A 23479-nucleotide genomic window follows, 5' to 3' on the forward strand; every position below is an offset into this window, starting at 1 on the left:
GCAAATCGGGTCTGAAGGCTTGATTATATTAAGATTAAACACTTGACAAGAATACTTAATAGATGATGCTATGTACTTACTGCATCTCACCAAGGACTATGTCAAAGTTGTACTATTAGTGATGCAAAGTTTGATCACTTGGGTGAGGTGTTGACTATACGATCTTTCGATTTAAAATTTTCGGGTTTCTTTCTTTTTTTTCAGATAGTCCATGTGATATTTGGCACCAGGATAACATCCTGTTCCCTAATAAACTTTCCCTTAGAGTTTTGGTGATTGATGGCACTTGCTTGAATCAATTATTTCATTTTGGGTTGGAGAATGAATGGTGATTTTCTAACTTTTTATTTCTCTACATTCATTATATGGAACTCTTGAAAAAAGTTTTCCCTTATCGACTAGGAATGAACTACAGTTCTTCCTAAAAGAAAGGGTAAATGCTTAAATCTTTCCTTTTAATTACCAATTTTCAGAGTAAGTTGGTGTAAAAGTGACCTCCAATGTGGCAAATTAGCTTTTTTCTCTTTCTGAGTATCACTATAGACTATGGGGTTTTCCCGGCTCTTGTCAGTCTCTCCTCACACATCCCATATTCCCGTCTCCTTTATCCATGGCGACTGCCAACTCTCTCCGCACTTACGCTTGGGCTTTCCAACCAGCCCGCTAGGGGACACTAGTTTCCTCCCTGCCCCCCCCACGCTGCCGCTCTATCATGAACTTCGGCGTCTGCCACCAGTTGTCTCGCTGGTGCCAGCGCTGTCCACGGAGCCGCTCTAGGCTGTTGGGAGGCCGTCCGTATTGCGTGGGGAAGGTTTGGACGACGCAGTCGCCTCGCCGGCCCCCGGGGCGGTTAGCGCTTCCGGGGTCGGAGGGTGCGCGGGGTTGAAAGCGGGCCGCTCCGCCCCGTCCCCCTCCCAGACCAGCAGAGGCAGCAGCCGGAGCAGCCGCAGCCTGCGCCCTCTCCCGCCCGCCCGCCCTCCGCCCGCCCGCCCGCCCTCCGCCGCCCTCCACCCGCCCCGGGGTCTCTTTCCCCTTTCCTCCTCCTCCTCCTCCACCCCCCCCTTCCTCCTCCGCCCGCCCGCGGGGCCCCCCTCGCCTTCCCGCCCGCCCCTATTGTTCCGCCCCCGGCCTCCCGCCCTTCCCCTTCCCGCCCGCTCCCCTTTTCCCCTCAGTCGCCTCGCGCCTGCAGGTAAGCTTCAAGATTCTCCCTCCGCCCGCGGCTATAGCTCTATTTCTATTCTTGCCATCTTTCTTAGCGGGCTCCGGTCCTCGTCACGAGCCCCGACCTCGCGTAGTCCTGCGTGAGCGCCTACCTCCTCACTCTGCTTGGCCGGCCATTCACGCGAGGCCCTGGCTCCGGCGAGGCCTAGTAGGCCTCGCGCAAGGCCTTCCCCCCTCCCCCCTCCCCCCCCCCGCTTTTTCCCGGTGGCGGCTGCGCAGGAGTCAAGGAGGGCGCGCGCGCGGTAGGGGGGGGCGGCGGTGGATTTGTTGGTTGAGGCGGGTGGGGGGAGGCGATGGCCGGCTTGCTGGCCGGGCGGGTGAGCGCGGCTCCCCGCGGGGGTCAGGCGCTGGCGCAGCCACACGAGGAGGCGCTACTAGTCCGGCTCCTCCCCCTGGATCGCAGCGCCCCCCCCTGACCGAACCGTTTATTTTTTTTCCCTCTTTTCTAGTGGAGGGATAGGGGGTGCATTTTTTGAGTGGAAAATGCTTGGATGACCAAGGGGAGGGGGGCTGTGGAGTTGAAGAAAGGGTAGACGGGCTTCCAGTTACCGAGTTATTCAGGACATTCTCTTGGGGTAACGAAATTTGAAATTACAAAATGCCTGCCGCTGCAGACCCAGACCGAGCTATTTATAGGAGAAGGGGTAATGGACTGCAGGATTAACAGCTGGATTCCTGGGATTGGGTACACTGACGTTGACCTAGTCAGGAGAGAAATATGACAGGGATTTCTTGGATGATTTGGAGTTGGAAATGCACCTTTGTGCCTTACCTCAAGAAATGGCTTCAAATAGGTTTTCAATTTTCTTGCTCGTTCGAACTTGCATTTATTGTGGTATTTGTAACGTGCTTCCTATTATGTGAGTGGGGATAAGGAATTAAACTGCCAAATTTTTACCACGTCTTACTGAAAAAAAGAAAGTTTTCCGCACAGACTTAACTCTGTCTCCCCATTTCCCCCCCACCCCCAGCACTGTTGTTTTTTCTTGAGTGAAAAGTGTTGAATTCTGGGATTTTGCCAGCAATTAATTATATTCTGGAAATGGGGGAATGAAGTGCTTTGGGGATGCCTCAGTCACCTCAGTCACTCACTTGAGGTAGCCATAGGGCAGCTTGCCATATACAGAATGGTCTGGCAGCCACTTAAACACTTTAAATACTTAGGATATGGGCTTTGTGTTAGAGCAAAGTTAAAACGGTGGCTGGTTTTGTTAAGGGGGAAGACTGGCTGTAGGAGAGAGATCATTGATGTTGTTTTGAAGGGATGTATACTAAAAATGTCACTGGAGAAATTTCACAGCTTTGGGGAGAACCAGTCTTAGGGCCTAAAGAGGTGTTGTAGGCTAAGGTATATCCAAAAACATTCTTTCTACACGTAATCAATTATTCTAAAGCAGAAATGTAAGGAACATTGCTTTAGAGGATACGTGGGGAAAGGGCCTCAGTAGGAAAGGCTCGTTACTGCTGTTGTTTAAAACAACTACACAATAAATTTTTAGCAGTACCAGTTTTAATTTCGATTGTTTCCTTTGGAAGAAAATTTAAGATTTAATAGATTTGAATGAAGACTTGAGTGGTAACAGAGGTTAACACAGAAGCAAGGAAAATTTTCACATCTTGAGTGACTATCAAGTTAGGTTGGGAAAAGAGGACTCAGGCTGCACTTAATGTATTGAGTCATTTCCCAAAGGGGAATATGGAACCCAGCCTGCAATAGAAGGCATTTCAGATGCCTTTTTCAATGAGGTTTTTGATTTAAATCTTTTAAAAATTATTTGGTGACATCTATTGACATTCAAAATTTTAATGTGAGATGCTTCTCAATTTCTTTAGTTAGAAATTGCTGCCAGTAAGAACGTTTACATGTGTCCTCTCTAGCTTTCAACCCAAGCTGTTTCCTAACAGGGAAGCAAAAGGTCGTTGCCCTCAGTGTAGTTGATTAGTTTGAGGTTTGCCCTCATGATTTCCAGGTGTTTCTGTATTCTCTTGAAGCTTATTCTGTTGAAGGACAACTGGTGCACGTTCAGCAGTTCCCTTAGAACCATTGCCAATTGAAGGAATCTTTCACATCCTGAGAGTCAGCGGAAACTGTACCGTTAATGAGAGCAGACTGGAAAGTTGCCTTCATACTTTGTAACAGAACCTGAGCTGTTAATGCAGTTGTGCTGGATGTATATAAGCCTGCCAACTGACAGACTGTCATTTAAGGAAAAGAGTTCATTAGAAAACATGGATAATGGTTAAAGTAACATTGGGAAATATTTCCATTGTTTTCCTACTCTGATTTTGGTCATGTTTTCATTTCAGTTTTTGGCTTTCACCCCCACCAGTGACCAAAGACTTGACCACTCAGCGTCCAGCTCCTTAGAACACTGCTCGACATGGACACCGGTGTGATTGAAGGTGGATTAAATGTCACTCTCACCATCCGGCTACTTATGCATGGAAAGGTATGCACCAGCTTGGGAAATTGGGTCATAGTAACTGCTAGGGGAGGGGCCAGGAATAGAGGGCATGGATCTCGGAGCTCATCAGATTAGCACTGTGGGGTGTCTGGCTTTAGCACTCTTCTCTAGCAGAGTAGATGAGAGTGTAGTGGGAAAATGGACAGACTTTACTAAGAAGCGCCACTGAGCAGGGAAGGCTTAACCATAGGCTAGAGCCAAAGACTGTCTCATACCTGGATGATAAGATTTTTCTCATGGATGTTGCTATAGCTTGTGATAGGTAGATTTCCCCTGCCCAAACAATTTTGGGGTAATTTTAAGGTGGGGTGATATATTTGGTATTTTAAAAAAGGATTTCTATTAAACAAAGCTAGCATTTAATTACTCCATTATTTCTTCACAGTTCTTTGATAGCTTTGCTTATATTTAGAGCAAAGAAAATAATAAGCCTGTCCATTCCCTTTCCCAATAAATCTTAGTTTTTCCATTGCTTTGGACTGTTCAAAATTACTTTTTGTGATAATGAACGCTTCAAATTTCCTCATATTTGACACTAGTTTTCTCCATTGCAGGAAGTTGGCAGTATCATCGGAAAGGTAAGACATCACTTCAACTCTAATTACTATTTAGTCAGTCTGCGTTTAAATAGCAGTTGGAACTCACTCTTAACTTTTCCTCTTACAGAAAGGAGAATCAGTTAAGAAGATGCGTGAGGAGGTGAGTTATTGCGGATGGGGGGTTAAGGGACTGTTAACTTGGGAAGTAAAAAACCTTGAAAACAAAAGCCAAAAAAATTTAATGAGAGATTAGAAGGGGGAATTTTTTTTTTGGCTGTGCGGCATGTGGGATCTTAGTTCCCCGACCAGAGATCGAACCTGTGCCCGCTGCAGTGAAAGCGCAGAGTCTTAACCACTGGACCACTAGGGAAGTCCCAGAAGGGAGGAGATCTTTTTCTCTCTCTCTCTTTTTTATTTTAGATTTATTTTTTTTATTTTTGGCTGCATTGGGTCTTCGCTGCGATGAGCGGGGGCCACTTTTCGTTGCGGTGCACGGGCCTCCCATTGCGGTGGCTTCTCTTGTTGCGGAGCACAGGCTCCAGGCACGTGGGCCCCAGCAGCTGTGGCACGCGGGCTCAGCAGTTCTGGCTCATGGGCTCCAGAGCCGCAGGCCCAGTAGTTGTGGTGCACGGGCTCAGCTGCTCCACGGCATGTGGGATCCCCCTGGACCAGGGCTCGAACCTGTGTCCCATGCATTGGCAGGCGGATTCTTAACCACTCCGCCACCAGGGAAGCCCGAGGGGGAGATCTTAATAGGAGAAGCTGGTGTTTTTCTGGCGCAGTTATTTGTAATGACAAATAGTATGCTGGGAAATGTAATTTTAGGAAGTCTCAGTTCGTTCAAGACTTAAAGCAGCTTCTGTAGTTTATGTTTGAGGACAAATATGGAGCAGTATTTGAAGTGATGTCGATATTGCCTTGTGTCAGGATCATGTATACAGGCAGCTTCTTGCCCATCTTATTTAGGAGGGATTATATATTTGTGTGTATGTGTGTGTGTAAGCTCAGATCTTTTTGTCTCTTTAACCTTTTGGCTCTGTTTCCTATCCAGAGTGGTGCACGTATCAACATCTCAGAAGGGAATTGTCCTGAGAGGATTATCACTTTGGCTGGACCCACTAATGCCATCTTCAAAGCCTTTGCTATGATCATTGATAAACTGGAAGAGGTTTGTTGTTCCCTGCCCCTCATTCTTTATTTTTAAGTGCTTCTAGATAGTTTAGTGATTTCTAAGGGCTTTTAAAATTCAAGGACAGACTAGATCATGAAACTCTGTAAATGGGTTCTTTGCTCCCATTCATCATCCCCCAAATTGGACCATTTGCAATTAAAAAAAGATGTCACTTTAATCGGTAGAAAAATACAGTTGACTCTTGAACAACATGAGTTTGAAGTGTGCAGGTCTACTTGTACTTGATTTTATAATAAATACGTACTACAGTACTACACAATATGTATTGTAGAACTACACAATCAGAGGTTGGTTGAATCTGTGGATGCAGAACTGTGGATAAGTTAAGTTATACATGGACTTCTGACTGGGGTGGGGTGTCGGCACCCCTAACCCCCAACTGTAGTTTGAGTGCTCACTTTGGCAGCACATAAACTACAATTGGAATGATACAGAGAAGATTGGCGTGGCCTCTGTGTAAGGATGATACGCAAATTTGTGAAGCATCCCATATTTTCCAGTTATAAAATAAGTAATGGGAGGTTAACTTTGTATGGTGGCAAATGGTTACTACGCTTATTGTGGTGATCATCTTGTAATGTATTTAAATGTCAAATCACTACGTTGTACACCTGAAACTAAATAGTGTATATTGACTATACTTGAATAAAAAAAAACCCAGAAAAACCCCCAAATAGTGTGACTATTATCAGGGACTCTGTAAAAAATGTATGAAAAACCAGCATCTTTTTTTTTTTTTTTTTTTTTTAAACCAGCATCTTTTATTTCTTAACCAGCAGTTTTGAAGGTATGCCACCACTGTGTTGGTAATTATGTCCCCTAATTCATAGTTGAGTGGACTAAATTAACATGCTTTTGTTAGGAGCCCTTCTGAACACTAATATACTCCATAAATACAGGTATCTCCCAACCCTGGATGCAGTTATATATTTTTTAAAAAATCAATCTGGTAACTGTCAGAGCTATACTTGGAGGGAGGGAATGCATTTTACAGGTTATCAGAAGCAAAATATCAATACCAGAGATTTTTTGACTGAAGGAAGTTTTTTTGTTTGTTTGTTTTTTTAATTAACTGGTTTCAACCTTATAATGCTGAACAACCATTGCCCTAGGTCCAGTCTTCAGCTTCCTCCCACTTCTGCAGTAATACTGCTAATCATGCAATTGACATTGCAGGCAGAGGAGAGCTTCGGGGCTGCTGCCTGATGCCTTAATGGTGCCTGAGATCTTATCCTTGCCAAGATCAGAAATGTTATCCTTTGACATGCAAGACCCTGCTAATCCAGAGCTTGTAGCTTTAAAAAAAATTCAGAAAATCTAGGGACTTCCCTGGTGGTCCAGTGGCTAAGACTCTGAGCTCCCAGCACCGGGGGCCCGGGTTCGATCCCTGATCAGGGAACTAGATCCCACATGCTGCACCAAAGAGCCTGCGTGCCACAACTAAGACCTGGTGCAGCCAAATAAATATATTTTTTTTAAATTCAGAAAATCTGTTCATACTTTTAACAAATAAGAAGCATGTTCTTGACTTTAGGGGCTTATGTTTGAGGAATTCCCAGGTCTAGCTACTACATAGAGATTAGGTTAAAACCATTTAATCCTCAGAAGGCTAAACTTAACTAGTTTAAAGCCATGACTTTCAAATGCAGCATATTGTAACGGGAAAGACTATGGGCTTTGGAACCAATACAGTCCTTTAGTTTAAAATCTACAGCTTTTTAGATGTGATTGGGGTAGGTACTCAGCCTCAATTTCATTATCTGTACAATGGTAATATTACCAAGAAATTAAGACAAGGATAAATGGAAGTACAGTATTTAATCTTCATGTAGTTTTCTAAGAGAACAGAATTGGTTACTTGAATTTGGATTGCATTGTTGTATCTCTTAATATTTAATTTTGTCTTCAATATTGTTTTATTTTACTGAAAAAACTCTTTAATTTTCAAAGTAAGTTTTCTCTCTACCAAGATCACTGCCCCCGGTGTGAAGGAAAATATATTTAGGGCTAAATCTGAGGACGTTTGTAGGCCTTTTTATCTTTTCAGAAATAGCGTTTTGGGGGGAGGCAATATTTGAACCTTTGTTGATGCAGATTGTGACATAGTATGTCCCTTGTAAGGTTCTCTCATGGCAGTTATGGGTTCCCAGGAATCTGTTTAAAACTTTTACATTCTTCTGATGTTTTGACTAATTTCTTGTTGTAGGACATCAGCAGCTCTATGACCAATAGCACAGCTGCCAGTAGACCCCCAGTCACCCTGAGGCTGGTGGTCCCTGCTAGTCAGTGTGGCTCTCTCATTGGGAAAGGTGGTTGCAAGATCAAGGAAATACGTGAGGTTGGTAACTTGTGCTCATTTTCTTTTTGAAATGTAAATTATTCTAAATGTGCTTCTTCTATTAGCCTTTACTATGTCTAGGAAAAGTTTGTGTTTATTGAGATGAAGATTTTTATTAAAGTAATAATCCTAGAAGACTATAATTTGATTGAGATATATATATATATTTTTTATATTTCATATACTTTAACAACAATAAGTCAGAAAAGTTAACCACAATTTCCACCTATTGCATATGACCCATTGGCAACTTTTCTTTTCCATGAGACTACGTTATCTTTTTTTATGTTTAAAGAGCTTACAATTTGATCGATAATAATATCAAATATTTTTCTTGGCCGAATCTCTAAATAGCAAGGGGAAAATGAAGGTGTATTGGGGTGTAGTTGAAATTCTCCCTTTTAAATTATGGAAGTTACATAAAATTATGGAAGCTTTTACTTATATCTGGGAGTTATTGAATTGGATGTTGGAATGAAATTTGAATGGCTCCTAAAGGAAAACGAATTGTAGTTTTGGGAGCCTTTTGTACATGCCATGTGAGCAGGGATTTTGATTTTGTTCATTGATGTATTCCAAGTACCTGGGGTGGTACCTGGCACATATAGGATGGGCTTGATATAAACATTTGTTCAATAAGAGAATGAAAGGTGGGTGATATTTGTGGGTATTTTGTTTGATGGCCTACAGACCTGTCATTAGCTGAGAGGAAACTGTCTAGAGGGACCTTTTTCTTGAGAACAGGTTAAATTTAGGCTGTTATTCAGCCTTATTTTCAGCTTTCAGAGGCTAATTTATAACTGATTAAACAGTTTTATCTGGAATAAGGGAAGAGTGGGAAGGGAGGATAAAAAGGGTAAGATAGGAGATGGGTTAAGTGTCTACTGAGCTTTAGACTCTTAAGATTTCTGCTGGGAGATACTGAAGAGTATGAGCTGTTTTCTCTGATTTTAAAATTTTTTTACCCCCAAAGAGTACAGGGGCTCAGGTCCAGGTGGCAGGGGATATGCTCCCCAACTCAACTGAGCGGGCCATCACTATTGCTGGCATTCCGCAGTCCATCATTGAGTGTGTGAAACAGATCTGCGTGGTCATGTTGGAGGTAAGCCCTCAGGCTCATGCTGAGAATGGGGGGAAGGTGATTTAGGGAGACAGACTGATCTATATTTAGTAAGACTAGAATTAGGTGAGGCTGTTAGAAGCCTCCAGTGGGGGTGGGGAAGAGGTTCCCTGAGTTCATATTTTCCTTCCTCCAGCTTTGACTTTTCTTACAGTCCAAGCAAAAATAGAAACTAAGCAGTGGTGATCATTTGGTTTACAGCAATTTTAGCAGAGTTGGTAGGGGAAGATTCACTACTAGGAATGAGTGGACAAAAGATGTATCTGGGTTCCTGAGAAGCTAAGTTAAATTGCCTTTCAGACTACAATATTTTCGCTACATGCAACTTTGATATATTCTTTAAATTAATTTCTGTGTTATGAGGCAGGATTATATTCAGAATGGTATATATATTAAAAAAAATATCCATAATGGTGTTTCTGAATGACTTATGAGGTTCTAGTAGATGCTATTTAATTAACAAGAATAGCAAAATTAAGGGGAATTAAACCTTTTTAGAATTGTCATAGGGAGTTGGTCCCATATTGGTGAGAAAGGAAAGTAGAATTTTCAAGTAGAGATTAGGAAAATATTGATTGAGCCTTTGAACTATTTATGGACAGTTCTGTATTATCCTAGATGCAACATTTGGGAGCTTTATTTCCTTTTTTGGCTTTATTTCCTATTCAGGCCAAAATGTAGGATCTTAATTACCAACTCAAACGTACATATGTATACATACAGGTTTTTTATGTTAATTAGACTTATTTGAACACATGGAAATAATGCCTAAATTATTACAGGGGAATCTGCCTTGATGAGAATTAGTGTGAGCTGTGTAGTCCACGGACCATCTTACTGCTTTAAAGGCAAATAACTGCAGATGATTTGAGATTAGATCTAGCCAGAGACAACGTTGGTAGGTGAGGGAATGGAAATAATACAGTTTTTAATTTAACTGACCTGTGTGAGCTTAAGCCACACAGCTGAAGCAGCTTTGAAACCTTATCTCTTTTTGTTTTTTTCCCCTCTGACTCTCTCCCAGTCCCCCCCGAAGGGCGTGACCATCCCGTACCGGCCCAAGCCGTCCAGTTCTCCAGTCATCTTTGCAGGTGGTCAGGTAAGAAATTTTTTATTGGTGGGCTAAGGTGAACAAGGATTATGTTTGAAATGTCAACTTTGCCAGCAGCACACCAGGCCACTCTGCATGCTTGCTGAAACCTGTACTCTGGCCATAATTTGACCTGCTTTCAGTTTTATTTATTTTTTATACTGGAGAAAGCTATGAATGCTATCTTATTTAATTTTTAGCAGGCAATGGGAGTTTTGTAGGCACTCGGAAGAGGTAATTTACTTAGTAATTTAAGGTGGGTTGGGTTAGAAGAAAGGGTTAAATTGCTTTGGTGTCACTACTTCTTTCCCTACCCCACCCCATCCCATGTTTTTTCATGTGTGGGGTGTTCTTTAGAGGTCTGAATAAAGGTAGCAAAGAGTTGGACCTCTGAAAGAGATTCTTGGATGGTGGTCTCAAATTGGGGGTCCTGAAATTGAGTGTCCTACAAACTTCCCCTTCTCCCCACCTCACCTCCCCTACTCCTACCCCTTCACTCCCAAACTCCAGTGTGTTGTCCCCGGGCTCTTAACCTCATAAACACTGGTTTGAACCCACATGGCATAACAAATCAGCTGGGGTAAGGGTTCAGTGTCTAAGAATAGAAGGGGGAGAGCATGTTGGGCTGTGTGGGGCTGTGACCTTTGGTGTTAGAGTAAGAACACCAAAGCACCCCTTTGGCCTCTCCTCCTTCACCCCCCTAAACTCTGGATCCTTGGCACGTGGTTTATTCTGAATTTAGATTTTTATGACAAAGGGCACTGATTAGCACCATGGTTTTATGCTTTTTGGTTAGTATTTGAGGAGTAGGTAGGTTAGTTTTTAAAGTATTGAGGTTCAGGCTGAAATAGTGACCTTCATTTTGGTAGCTGCCTAAACAAGTATAGTGCTCAAAGTGCCTTTTCCTACATGGGGCTGACCTGTTACAAGCACAGATATTCAACTAGTTCCATCTTATATTTGAACTGGAGAAGCACTGAAAGTCCATCTCATTCATATTCTATTGAGTTGTCATAAAACAGCAAGTTTTGGGGGACTTAGTTTGTCTTGTAGTTCTGGAAGCTTTCACAAGAAATTAATCATATCACAGTTTAGTACCTTGCTTTTAACACTAGCCTTGTACAAACTGGTTTGGTCAAAGGGCTCTCCATGAGTCTGGATAGTTAGGCAGGATAAACAGGCCCAGAGTCAGTGTAGCAGGGAGGTTTAGTTCTAGGAGTTTTCCCTTCTACCCTGGAACTACAAGTTCCTACTCTTCTGGATTCTTCCACTCGCACTTGGGATTATCTATGGAGTCCATGCTGCACAGCAGCAGTCCTCTCCATTTACAAGTCTTCCTTCATTTCCCTTTCCTTCCCTCCCCTTCCCACCCCCCCCTTCTTACCTCTTTGCTTTCCTTCCCTCCCTCCCCTTTATTCAGTTGACCACCCTCTAAAAACTTGCAGCTTCTTCTTCCATGAGTGGCCCTGTCTTGGATTATTCCCATGGGCCTTTTTAAATGGACCAGTTCATGCAGTGTCCACAGATGGACCTGTGTCTTTTGTTCCTGTGTGACAAAGTGGGCTCTGTAGGGGTTCAATTTAATCGCACACTGACCAGGAGCTGGCATCAGCTCTGTTGCCCCACGCCTTCATTCTGACTGAAAATAGCCCAATTGTGCAGTGTGAAATCTGCCACCATAGGTAACTTTTTTTTTTAATTCACTGATTGCAGCTCGTTTCAAATTGTGTTGTGAGCTCCTTTTTAAAGGAAAAGAAAAAATTAAACAACTTTTTTTGTGTGAATTTCATGCTGGTGACAAGGTGCCGGATTGACAGCCCTGGAGACTGAAATCCTCTATTTATCCACAGGACAGGTACAGCACAGGCAGCGACAGTGCGAGCTTTCCCCACACCACCCCGTCCATGTGCCTCAACCCTGACCTGGAGGGACCACCTCTAGAGGTGAGAGGGGATGTTCAGTCTCCAAGGCTCACTCAATCCTTCCGCCTCAGCCGAGACTGCCAACACACGGGGGGCCAGTGGCGCTGGTGATTTTTGTGCTGTGGACACCACCTGTCCACGGGGACCTGGACTGACCCCCCCACCTCATTTCACACAGGCTGCGTAGCCCACCAGATGGTAACACCAACTCTCTTTTTTTTTTCCTTTTTTTTTCTTTTTTTGTTCAACCCCTTTTCCCTGTCTCCTACTCCTCCTACCCCATTTTCACCTTCCCACCCCCACCTGGGTGCACTTTTGGGGGTACTGGCCACTGTGATGTGAGAAGAAGCCTCACATCCTGTGAACCAGCTGCTCCTTCCTTCCCCTCCCTTCCTGATTCTCCTTGTCCCCCACCCCATTGCCCTGAAGACCCAGCTCCCTTTTTGGGAGGTTATGGTGTGGGGGGAGGAGGGTGTAGTGGGAGCTGCAAGTGCCTTTTATGGAGGGGAGGTGGGAGAAGGCAGGACTTAGAACACAGTGATTTTTTTTGTGTGTGTGTGTTCCTATGGTCAGCTCCCTAGTGCTAGGGACCCAACTAGCTTCCAGTGCGCTTAAGGTCTTTAGGCAGATGTAGAGAAAAATAAGATAGGAAAAGAAGTGTTTCAAAACATGCCATGTAGGTTTGTGCAGATACAAATCATTCATGTCACCATGATTGGTAGAAGGGTTGGGGTGGCTGAAGAAAGACCGTTTTCCTTCTAGGCTATCTTGTACACAGGGAGAAGGAAGGGGTCTCGGGCAGTCGAGGCATTGTTTAATCCCACTTCCCTCGTTTTCATTAAGAAACAGATGTGTTATTTTGTCTTTGATTGCAGGGAACATGGCTCCCTTTATAGGCATCCTGGAATAAGCCATCATATTAGGGTTTAAAGAAGGCCAACAGGTCTGACTGTATTTGTGAGATACCATCTACTGCCTCAACCCCTGGCCTCCCTATTCTCTAGTTCAACTCTGGCTTCCTGGCTAGTTGAAATCTGTCTTTTTCCCCCCACTGGGTGGCTGTCCGTGATTGGTTTTTAATAGGAATTGTTTTCCTCCTTTTGTAGGCCTATACCATTCAAGGACAGTATGCCATTCCACAGCCAGATGTAAGTTTTGTTTTCACTTCTTGTTTTGAAAAGTTCCTTCTCCCGTCCAAAATTGTCTCTCTTCTCCACGTAGGCAGAAGTGAGTTGGGTCTTAAACATTTGCAGTATTGTTTTCCTCACAAGGTGAACTCCATATTTTGGCCCTTAAATAATCTTTAATCAGGACATAGTAGCACCTTGTTTTTGACATTTAATCCCTGGAAATTATAATCTGGCAGATTATTGGATTCTACTTTCTCCCATGTTCCAGATTACTCTAAAAGAGAAATGTTCCACGGTATACTGTCGTTTGTTATCCCAGGGCACAGTTTAAATTGACAGTGGGCTCTGCATCTCTGCATGGAGTCTTTTCCATGGCGGGGGATGGGGGGTGGGAGGTTGGCTTTGCCCTTGTGTACTCCTCATTCTGAGGTGACAATTTAAAAAGCATCTGGAGGGATGGGAAAAAGGGGCTTATTTACACAGGGAGGGATAGGAAGCTGAATATTTGGGAATTCAACTCAATAAAACCTTCTTTGTCACTAAAAACTCCAACTTAAAAAGTGCTGGTATTTAGACTTTAAGGGCATTTCTTTCTGCACTTATCCTCTATCCTTACTAACTCTTTCAGGTGCTGAGCTTTAGATTTGGGAAGTTGAGATTGGCTCTTGGTTAGTGATAGTCCCCAGGAGGGGAAGTAGACTTGAAGAAGGATGGTTTTACAACAGCCAGGACAGTTCATATAGACGAAGAAAAATAGCTGTAGAAATCATGGGGTGGGGATGTGCTAAACCCAGTTTGGTTACACCTTAATCTCTCTCCTCCTTGCAGTTTCCCTGCCCCCTCATCTCCTTCCCTCCTCCCAATACTGACAGAACCCTGCATGGTGTGTTTTCCCTAGCACCACTGCACAGTTTGTTTTCCTAGCCTGTCTGTGCTTGTCCCTGGGGCAACTGTTGCAATGGCTGCAAGCACCTTCATTAAATAGCCCACAGGGGGATGGTTGTCAGGCGGGTGCTGCTGCTTGTCTTTTCACACACCCCAAATGCGCTCATTCTCTTTGTACTGATACCCTTTCTATTTCTGACCCTTACCTTCTTGTGCCCATCCCCAGGATGGTGATACCAGCCCCATATCTTACTCTCTGTCATAGTTGAGTAGTAGCCAACTTTGGGGATCAGGAGCTCTGCATTTTCAAATTTGAATGTGCTTGAGCCCGGACTGTTTTGCTCTTCTAATGCCAACCTCTTCTGTTTCCTTCCTGCAGTTGACCAAGCTGCACCAGTTGGCAATGCAACAGTCTCATTTTCCCATGACGCATGGCAACACCGGATTCAGTGGTATGAATACCTCAGTGTTTATTTCTGTAAGGTGTAGTACAAGACAGAGGCCCAGCCCCAAGGTCTCAGTTTGACATCTGTTTAAAACAAACTTCATTACCCAGCATCCTGCTGGTTTAAACTTGCCTGTTTTCTATGGCTAAACCGAAGGAGGTAATGTGTTTGTTAACTTGGTTTTCATTTGGGGTGAGTTATTCTAAAAGAGAAAAAAGGCCCTGGAAGGTTTGGGGTGAGGTCTGGGGATGCTTGTCAGGCAAAGGGTAGGCTGATATTTCTTCTAACCCATCCTCACTGCTGCCCCTTTGATCTGATTGGCACCCCCTTTCTCTCCACCAGCTATCATAGACCTGGGTAGAAACAATCCATTTGTGCCAAATTGTGTAGTGGTTTTGGTTTTGGTTTTGGTTTTGTTTTGTTTTTTTGGGCTTTTTTTTTTATATATAAGGAATAACTTGTCCGATAGGGTTAGGATGAGACCACCAAACTCATTTTCACTTGTATCTTAACAGGCATTGAATCCAGCTCTCCAGAGGTGAAAGGCTATTGGGGTAATGATTAAAAAAAAAATCTGTAGTATTCTACTGTTATATTAATAAACTGGTGGGAGTCTTGTTTCACTACCCATGACATACCAGCAGAACATGCAAATGGCAGAAAGGAGCTGAGAGAGCAAAGCGGGGGTGGGCCTGGTACCCCGGAGGGTCCCTTGATGGATCTGGCCTACCCCCTTCTAAAAATGCTGAGTTTCAGCAGCCACAGCTGAGAGCAAGACTAGACTTGTGAGTTAGCCAGCTGGTCTGGTCCAGTCCAGGTGTCAGATGGGTATGGGTGTTTGCTGATAGGAGTTTTTTTTCTTTTTCTTTGGAAAACAAAACCCAGAACAAATTATTGAGCAAAAGACGGAATAAATCTGGAGAAACGAACTTCCCACACCTTACTGCCATCTCATTCTCACTGACCTTCAAGTGTAGGTTAGGGGTAAGGGTGTGTTAGGAGGGTGTTAATTTGATATAGGTATATTTAAAGCAACTCTGCATGTGTGCCAGAAGTCCATGGTACCCAATAACAGGCATGATATTGGCGCTGGTGATAGCATCAGGTGAGATAAAATTGGAACACAACAGCAGGAAATCCAACCAGAAAAGGGGAGAAGTGCAGAAGTACTTGTTTAGATTTTGGTCCTGAGAATTGAGGATACCACATTCCCTTGCCCCTTGCTTCCATCCCCTTACACCCTAATAGGCTGGGCTTTGCAGGAAATGGCATGAAATCAGCCTCTTCTGTGTGTACAGAGGAACCTTTCCAGCATATTTCTACACCCCTCTCCCCCTCTTTCCTCCTTGGAGGCTTCCAAGTTAGTGATGAATCCCAACAGCCAATGCTGGGTTTCCAGTTCGTTTTCCTTCTGTTAGGTTAATGTACAAATCAGTGGGAGTTTGTATGCTGTGCATTGAACTTCTTTGCTCTCTTCTGTCTTTCAGCAGGTTTGGATGCATCTGCTCAGACTACTTCTCATGAACTCACCATTCCAAACGATGTAAGTATATGGTTGGGTTGCATGGGGTGAAAATAAGAGAATTGGTTTTAAAGAATAGAGGTCTTTTCAATGGCATCATGCCACTCTTAAGAAAATGGGGTTGTAGACACCAAATTAAATTATTAAAACTATATAAAATCTCAAGTAAAAACTGATGGAGGAAATTGATGAGCCAGAAAGAACCTTTTTGTCTCAAATAGAAATTCCCATTTGCCTTTGTTTCTTGTAGAACCTGAAGCCTTATCCCTAACGCAGTGGTCCTTGGATGTTCTGTCTGTACTATCCAACATGGTAGTCACTACCACGTGTAGCTGTTTGAATTGAGAATAATAAAATAATAAATTCAGTTTCTCAGTCTTACTGGCCACACTTCATGTGTTTAGTTATCACGTTATTAGTGTCTGCGGTATGGGACAGTGCAAATGTTGACCAATTTTTTACTTTTTCCCAAGGCAAAAGCATTAGAAATTAGCCAGAATTCTTGTCACTATAGTAAAGTAGGAATCATGGCAGGATGAGTTAAGGGATCTTTTTTGTCAAAAACAGAATATACTTTTATCTTTATTCCTATCTCTGGTAAACTAGGTTTATCATCATGTTTGCTCTGCTTTATTATTTTGTCTTTGGAGTTAGTACTCTGAGGAAATGAGCTAATGCTCCTAGGAGTCATTCAGCTTAGAGTTGGCTCTGACCTGTAGTGATCAGACAGAAGACTAGGGCAAGAGTTGAGATATAATCTATAACTCAATTTTTAAAATCAGGAGTATATGAGTAGAATGTAGGATGCAGATAGTAGTTTCCATTGTCATGTTTGTGGACCCAAGCTGTAGAAGCCTGAGGAGTGGGATGGAATTCTTGGACCTAACCATGCAACTCTTAATTTGGTATGCCTTGTTGTTTTTCTCCCTTAAGTTGATTGGCTGCATAATCGGGCGTCAAGGCGCCAAAATCAATGAGATCCGTCAGATGTCTGGGGCGCAGATCAAAATTGCGAACCCAGTGGAAGGATCTACTGATAGGCAGGTTACCATCACTGGATCTGCTGCCAGCATTAGCCTGGCTCAATATCTAATCAATGTCAGGTAAGGGTTCCCTATCTTTTGTGTTATTCATGTCAGCACAAGTAATGTGTGTGTTGGGGGAAGTTACACTGTAATGTAAAGTGTGGGATTCTTTGGGGGATGGAAATGGGAAGGGTAGAGATGGCAAAAGAAAAAGTTTAAAGTCTAGCTTTATTTTTCATCCATCCTTAGTGTAGCAGAAAAAGAAACCAATTTGTAATAAGTTTGCATGGGGTTGGGGGATGGGGAATAGATTGTTTGCATTTGACTTTTTGATGGTTTTGGGAGTGGAAGGTATGGAGCATGTCTTCACCAGTAGGATTGCTCTGGCTGGAGCACTGACTTAAAACCAAATGTGGGTCTTGCTGTAGATGTCATATAGACTAATACTTCACTGATTGGGTTTAGGCTCCAAAGCACCCTTAATTGAAATAAGGATAATGAAGTTACGTGACAGCAAGACAGTTTCTTGGAGGCAGTCATTACCGTTTATTCTGAAAACATCCATTTTTCTCAAGTTGCCAGTGTGTTCCATTGTTCAGAGCTTGTGGAAAAGGAGAAGGTACAGGTATTGGATGTTTCAGAAATGCTTAGTATTTTCTTTTTCCCCCACAGTCTCATCTCATCTCTTAATGACTTTCTGAGATTTTACTTTTTTTATCCAGACGTAGCTAATGTTAATACAATTGTAGCAGGACTATTCACAGTCCAGTGGGCATCCTACAAGGCATTTATATTATTTGCTTTCTCAGCACATGTGCTTAAGTCATGTTCTTAATTGCTTACTAACATCTTAAACCAGTGTTAGCTCATTCCCCAAGGGACTTAGCTATCCCTTTTATGTAGACTTTTACCTAGTTGTTATTTACCTCTGTCACAATTCTTTGGTCTCTGTTGTGCATAAAAATTTTATGGGTTCCTGAATCTAGTGCAAGGGAAAGGAATTCGTAAGTATGGGATCTATTTTTTGCCATGCTTCTGCAGATCATGTATTTATTCCGTGGTCTTTTATCCCCTGGTTAAGAATTTATCAGTTCCCCAGTAGTGGTTCTGACTTTTGCCTATGTCTTTTCATGCCTTGAGGTATTTTCTAGTCTTTATGTAGAAAAGACTTTTCTGTGTCTAGATCTGCTTTCTTCTTCAGCTACCAAGATGTCAAATTCTTACTGTTCAGACTGAAATGGTAGTTATTAGTTTTGCATGGAGGCTGTTTGCAAAGGTTTGTTTCCTTGTTTCTAATGGGGGTGGTGGGTTGTTAAGAGGCAAGAATCATGTTCTTGGAAGCTGGAAACCAAGCGATTTTTCTTCTGCTTGGGTAGACCTGCCCTGAATGTTGTCAGATAGTGCTTCCACATAACCTGCTTGCCTGACCCCTGTACTAGGTCAGTGGCTAAGTTGTAAGGAAGCAGAACTTGGTCCATCTTTGTTTCCTGATTTTAGTCACTCTTTTTCAGGATCATCCTTTTTAATGAAACTGCCCAAGCTATGGATTTGGGTCAGAACTTTTTAAAGCTTCATTTAACACCAAGCAAGGACTATGTGTGCACGGAGCTAACTCTTCATTTTCTTATATTGGCCCAGTTTGAACGCAGAAAGCAAACTGGTTTTATTATGAATACTAGGCAAGAAAGAGTTCTCTGTTTTCAGGAATGGACCCTGAGCATTTCTACTGATTTTGGCACCTTTTTTATGGATTGCAACTGTCCTTGGATTTAGGTAAACAAAATGGAGTCTTGAGAGGAGCCTCCCTGCCTTTTAAGAGTTAATCTTGAGCCGTAGGATGTCCAACAGACTTCAGCAAATGCCTGCAGTTCTGCCATAGATACATGCAGGTATTTGGGAGCTACAGGTCATCACTGTGATTTAGAGCTTATTTTAGGAGTAGCAGTGGTAGTTTATTTTATTAAACTGAACTTTTCAGCAGTGCTTGAAGTTTCTCTCTTCCAGTTTTCTAAGGTCTATATGAGAAGTACAGTCAGTTAAAAACAAAAACAAAGAACCTTTTTTCTCTCCCACCCCATCACCAGAAATGAGGCTTTATCTATGCTTCTGTTCTCAGCATTTTTCATTGAAAATGCTACAATCTTTGAAGTTTGAAATGAGTGACCTACTTTAGGCTCTTGTCCCTTTCCATCCTGATATATTTGGTAAGTTTGCTGTGGCGGTAGAAGCAAATTTTAATATCAATTACAGAAAAAAACAATTAAAAATTCTGTGCATTAGTATCCCAAAGCTGCTCAAGTGATTGGTGGGTGAAACATTTGTTCTTGTTTGGAGGTGGATGGGTACTCTTTCATTTTCTGCTTGAAATCGTTCTTTTCTGCCTTCTGGGTTGGATCAGTGTGTCAGGTAATAAGGAAGTGTGTGATTTTTCTCAGTCTGTCAGCTTTTTCTTCACCATAGCAGTTTTAAATAGCATTGTGGAATGGAATTTGGCAAACTATACATTTTTAGAGGGTGGGACACAGAATAAAAGACAGCTTGTCACAAGTTGATATTAAGTCTTCCTAATTGGCAACCAGAGGCACTTACTGATAACTGAAGCGGATTTTGTCCTGTACTTTTTCCCTTTTGTGGTCTTCCCTTCCACCCACCCTTTTTTTTTGTTCCTTTTTTTCCTCTGTTACAGTTTAGAAAACGCTAAACCCTCCTCCCAGGCAGCCTCCGTCACGATCCCTGATCACCTCAGCATCAACCTCTCTCAACCCTCCACCCCTTCTTCTTCTTCTTCCTCCTCCACCACCACCCCCTCGCTCGCCACAGCGGGGACCTCCGACGCACCCTCCAGCCTCCCCAACCCTCTTCCGACCGCCCCTTGTGTCTCCAGTCTGCTTGGCATGAAACCCATCCCTCTCCTGGCTCTAAATGTTGTGTCTGCTGCTAAGGGTGCCGGGGCTTCAGCTACCACCACCACCACCTCTGCCGTGCCATGTGTAACTAACAAACTGAAAAGCGAGAAACAGAGATTCTCTCCCTACTGATTGCATATATCTTGGGGCACCCCCTCAAGTATTTGTTTTTGTTTTTGTTTTTGTTTTCCCTTTGTTAACATTGGTGAGAACCAAACTATTGTGAGCTTGTGACCGTTTCCTTTTTACTGTTTTGGGGGATAACAGGGTGGGGGCAGGGGCAATGGTAAACTGTTTAGGTTTAGGCCGTTTCTGCTTGAGTGCCTGTTTCAGAGTCTGACTTGTTGAATTCTTTATCTAGAGCCACAGTTCTTGCTCTTCTTTCTCATTCTGTTACTTTTTTGTAGCTTTATTCTGCCTTGCAATATAACAATGTTTTAGGCTCTGTGTTAATGAATAAAAGCTTCTCCATTAACCTTTTTTTTTTTTTTTTTTTTTAATTTCATGGTTATCAACCAGCCTTCTTGGCCAGATTTGTGTTTCTAGCTGTAATAAAGTTGCCACAGTAAGAACCTTTAGTTGACTGTGCTGTGAAGGAAAGAAGTTATTTCTTTACCCAGAATGGGGAGGCAAGTTGGGAAAAGTCTAATAAAGTTTGCCGGCTTCTGTCTGCATTCCTCTGAACTAGTACTACCCCTCTCCCTGTGACATTGGATAAATTTTGAACAACCAATGGGTGACATTGCCTCAAATTTGGCAGGATTCTGTCCAGTTATCCTAAGTCAACCCTGATTACTCAACCAGGTCCTTTTACCCTTTTATTCTATTCCCCGCCTACCTTTGTCTCCCCACCAACCCTGTCATAATTAGAGGATTAAGACCTAGATTTGGAAGGGACCTTTAAGATCAGCTGTAACTCATTGATTCACTTTATCAGATTAAAGAAATAGAGGCTCCGGGAGAATTTAAATTTGCAGACCACATGAGTGAGTAGTCAGGACTAGCAATTTGTGCTTTACATTTACTCAGTCTTCTAAGATTGTGCTTGATCTCCCTGAAGCCTCATTCTTTTTCGTATCCCAAGATCTCTCTCTGTAAAAGAGTAGGAATGCCGCAGGTAAAATGGTGGAAGGGCTCTGATAGTTTCCATTCAGCCTGAATGCGTATTGCCAGGGTAATGAAAGTATGATGCTCTTCCCAGGACTTAGAAAACCAGTGTGGAGATTTTTTTCCTGGTGACCTTTTCCCATATCCCCTTTGGCTTACATTGTTTAACAACAATGTAACAAACAGACAACAAAAAAAAACCTAATTATATTGCAATATATTAACTTTTGGTATCCTGGTCCCTCAGTCTCATATTGGGGCTGTGAATAAGTGTTACATGTCCCAAGTCTGCATGAAGGACTAGGGGGGCAAATTTCATTGTCCAGATAGGGTTTTTCTTGTTGGTTGCTAGATGCTCCTTTATCGTGTGGTCCAGCTTTCCTTAGTAAGCTCTTTTTATATCTTGCTGATACCATCTCCCCCAGAAACCTGGTTTTTATTTTATCTAGTTCTTGATTTTAGAAGGCCTCTTTACCTAATGAGTACTCCCTAAAGGATTGCTTGGAAGGAAGTCAGATGTTTTAAGGGCTGACCAAAATCACCGCATCCAAAGGTACTTCTTGGTGCTCGATTTTTTAGTAGCTTACAGCTCCCCCATGTGGTCCTTCTATTCTGGAGTCCTTAACACAGTATTTCTGGTTGGGTTTTCCCTTCTCCTTGCCCCCTCTCCCTGCCACCCCCAATTCCTGCCCAGGCTTTGTATAAATTCTGGACTATTCTTTTTGAGTTCTTTTTGGTGCCAGAGTGCCACCACCTTCTTACATTAACTTAGTGTTTTTTAGGTCCTAGATCTAAACTGTTTGCGGCAGCTCCTTTCCTCAACCTTCAGTTCCCACTAAACTCTTTGATTCAGGGTCTGTTGTTTACGCTGCTCTAAATCATCCCATTTTGAGGTTGGCAAGAACCTACCCCCTTTAAGAACTATTTTCCTTTATGCTGAGGTTACAATAGCATTTCTGACTTGAAACTAAATGCAGTTTGTAGTTGAAGGACCTATTTCCTGCCCTTCCCCCACCCCCTTGCCCCTGCCTTCCTGGCCAGTTTTTGGATTTGCGTTATTCTGGAAGAGATGCAAATGCTCTCTTGACATGAATGCCAGTAAATTTAAAATCTTTATGAAATAAAGTTATAAACTCAGGGGCTTCCCTGGTGGTCCAGTGGTTAAAACTCCACGCTTCCACTGCAGGGGTGTGGGTTCGATCCCTGGTTGGGGAAGTTCTGCATGCCAGGAGGTGCGGCCCAAAAAAAAAGTTATAAACTGAGACTGGGTCTTACACATTTAGTTCTGTTCAAAATAGGAGCTAAGTCCTGCTGGCTACCTAATATCAGTGAAGCAGGCTGATCGCCGAACATCTAAAGACCTTTCCTTCAAAGCCCAAAATTGGATTCCAGGACCTCAAATAGTCTATTTGAAACAGGCATTGTAGCCAGGTATATTTGGATGGAGAATTTGGCTTAACAGGACCACAAATTGGGGAGCTTCTAGAGTGAGCTAGGGAGGTGCTGAAAACAAATTGTTTTGACTTCCACTTAAAATCTTGAAAACTAGGTCTAAAAACTATAGGTTGGGTATAATTCTTGACCCATACTTAACACTTGCTGCTCCCTCTTTAACATGCCTTAGTGTTTAAAACTCAAGCATCTCTTAATAGTAATAGTCTTCACATTGATGGAGAAACCTGGGACTGTTCTATCAGTAGCTTGGGAGAAGCTAAAATAAGCTGGGCAGTAAAGAAACAGTTTGTGTATATTGTGACCCTCTAAGGCTTTTGTGTGTGTGTGTGTGTGTGTGTGTGTGTCTGTGTGTGTGGTATTTTCCGAGAGTGCTTAACATCTCCCCCAAAGATTCTATAGAGCGTAGTTTGAGGGATACCCACAATTAATAACCAAGGTCCTCAATTTCCCTTGGTTGTGAGGTAATTTGCCTCAGGAAGCTTGGATTGCAGGGGTTATAGGACCATGGTACTGATTAATCCAGAAAGTCTTTAAAATGTCTCCCTTGATACTGAAGCAGATTATGTACTCCTTCACATCTCATCAACCAGGCTAAAAGTTTTGGAGGTGAGGTACTGCTGGGCACTCAGAAAACTAACTTCGAGTTTTTTTTGTGTGTGTGTTACAGGCTTTCCTCGGAGACGGGTGGCATGGGGAGCAGCTAGAACAATGCAGATTCATCCATAATCCCTTTCTGCTGTTCACCACCACCCATGATCCATCTGTGTAGTTTCTGAACAGTCAGCGATTCCAGGTTTTAAATAGTTTGTAAATTTTCAGTTTCTACACACTTTATCATCCACTCGTGATTTTTTAATTAAAGCGTTTTAATTCCTTTCTTTGTTCAGCTGTTAATGCTGAGATCCATATTTAGTTTTATAAGCTTCTCCCTGTTTTTTTGTGTTTTTTTTGGGTTTTTTTTTGGCTCATGAAATTTTTTTGTTTGTCATGGAAATGTAAGAGTGGAATATTAATACATTTCAGTTTAGTTCTGTAATGTCAGGAATTTTTCAAAAAAATTAAAAGATGGACTGGAGCTTTTTCTTTGTGAATAGAAACTGGATGCCACAGTGATTT

General features: G+C 42.7%; 1 protein-coding gene across 34 annotated transcripts; it reads left to right on the forward strand.

Moving 5' to 3' along the window:
• The first annotated feature begins 908 nt into the window (after positions 1-908).
• PCBP2 (poly(rC) binding protein 2) lies at positions 909-23438 on the forward strand. 34 transcript variants are annotated; one of them, XM_082350704.1, is made up of 15 exons: positions 913-1189; positions 3529-3671; positions 4241-4264; positions 4353-4385; positions 5277-5393; positions 7624-7755; positions 8729-8857; positions 9900-9974; positions 11816-11908; positions 12994-13035; positions 14282-14354; positions 14864-14902; positions 15839-15891; positions 16804-16973; positions 19582-21091. In XM_082350704.1, exons 2-15 carry the CDS (start codon positions 3603-3605, stop codon positions 19931-19933), a joined length of 1401 nt encoding a protein of 466 aa, XP_082206830.1. In that variant the 5' UTR covers positions 913-1189; positions 3529-3602; the 3' UTR covers positions 19934-21091. The 34 variants fall into 34 exon arrangements, with proteins under 34 accessions (XP_082206816.1, XP_082206834.1, XP_082206804.1 ...); XM_082350697.1 differs by having other exon boundaries at positions 8729-8856; positions 9887-9974; XM_082350686.1 differs by having other exon boundaries at positions 3552-3671; positions 8729-8856; positions 9887-9974; positions 15836-15891.
• Positions 23439-23479: the final 41 nt, after the last annotated feature.

This window comes from Balaenoptera borealis (assembly GCF_965194805.1).
Source record: "Balaenoptera borealis genome assembly, chromosome: 13".
NCBI lineage: Eukaryota > Metazoa > Chordata > Mammalia > Artiodactyla > Balaenopteridae > Balaenoptera > Balaenoptera borealis.

What these genes read in the sequence shown, in the direction of transcription:
- PCBP2 (XM_082350686.1), top strand. Translation starts at nt 3,603, where the DNA reads ATGGACACCGGTGTGATTGAAGGTGGATTAAATGTCACTCTCACCATC. An exon ending in AGATCAAGGAAATACGTGAG is followed by an intron (nt 7,756 to 8,728) that starts GTTGGTAACTTG and finishes TTACCCCCAAAG; the next exon opens with AGTACAGGGGCTCAGGTCCA. An exon ending in CAATATCTAATCAATGTCAG is followed by an intron (nt 16,974 to 19,581) that starts GTAAGGGTTCCC and finishes CCTCTGTTACAG; the next exon opens with TTTAGAAAACGCTAAACCCT.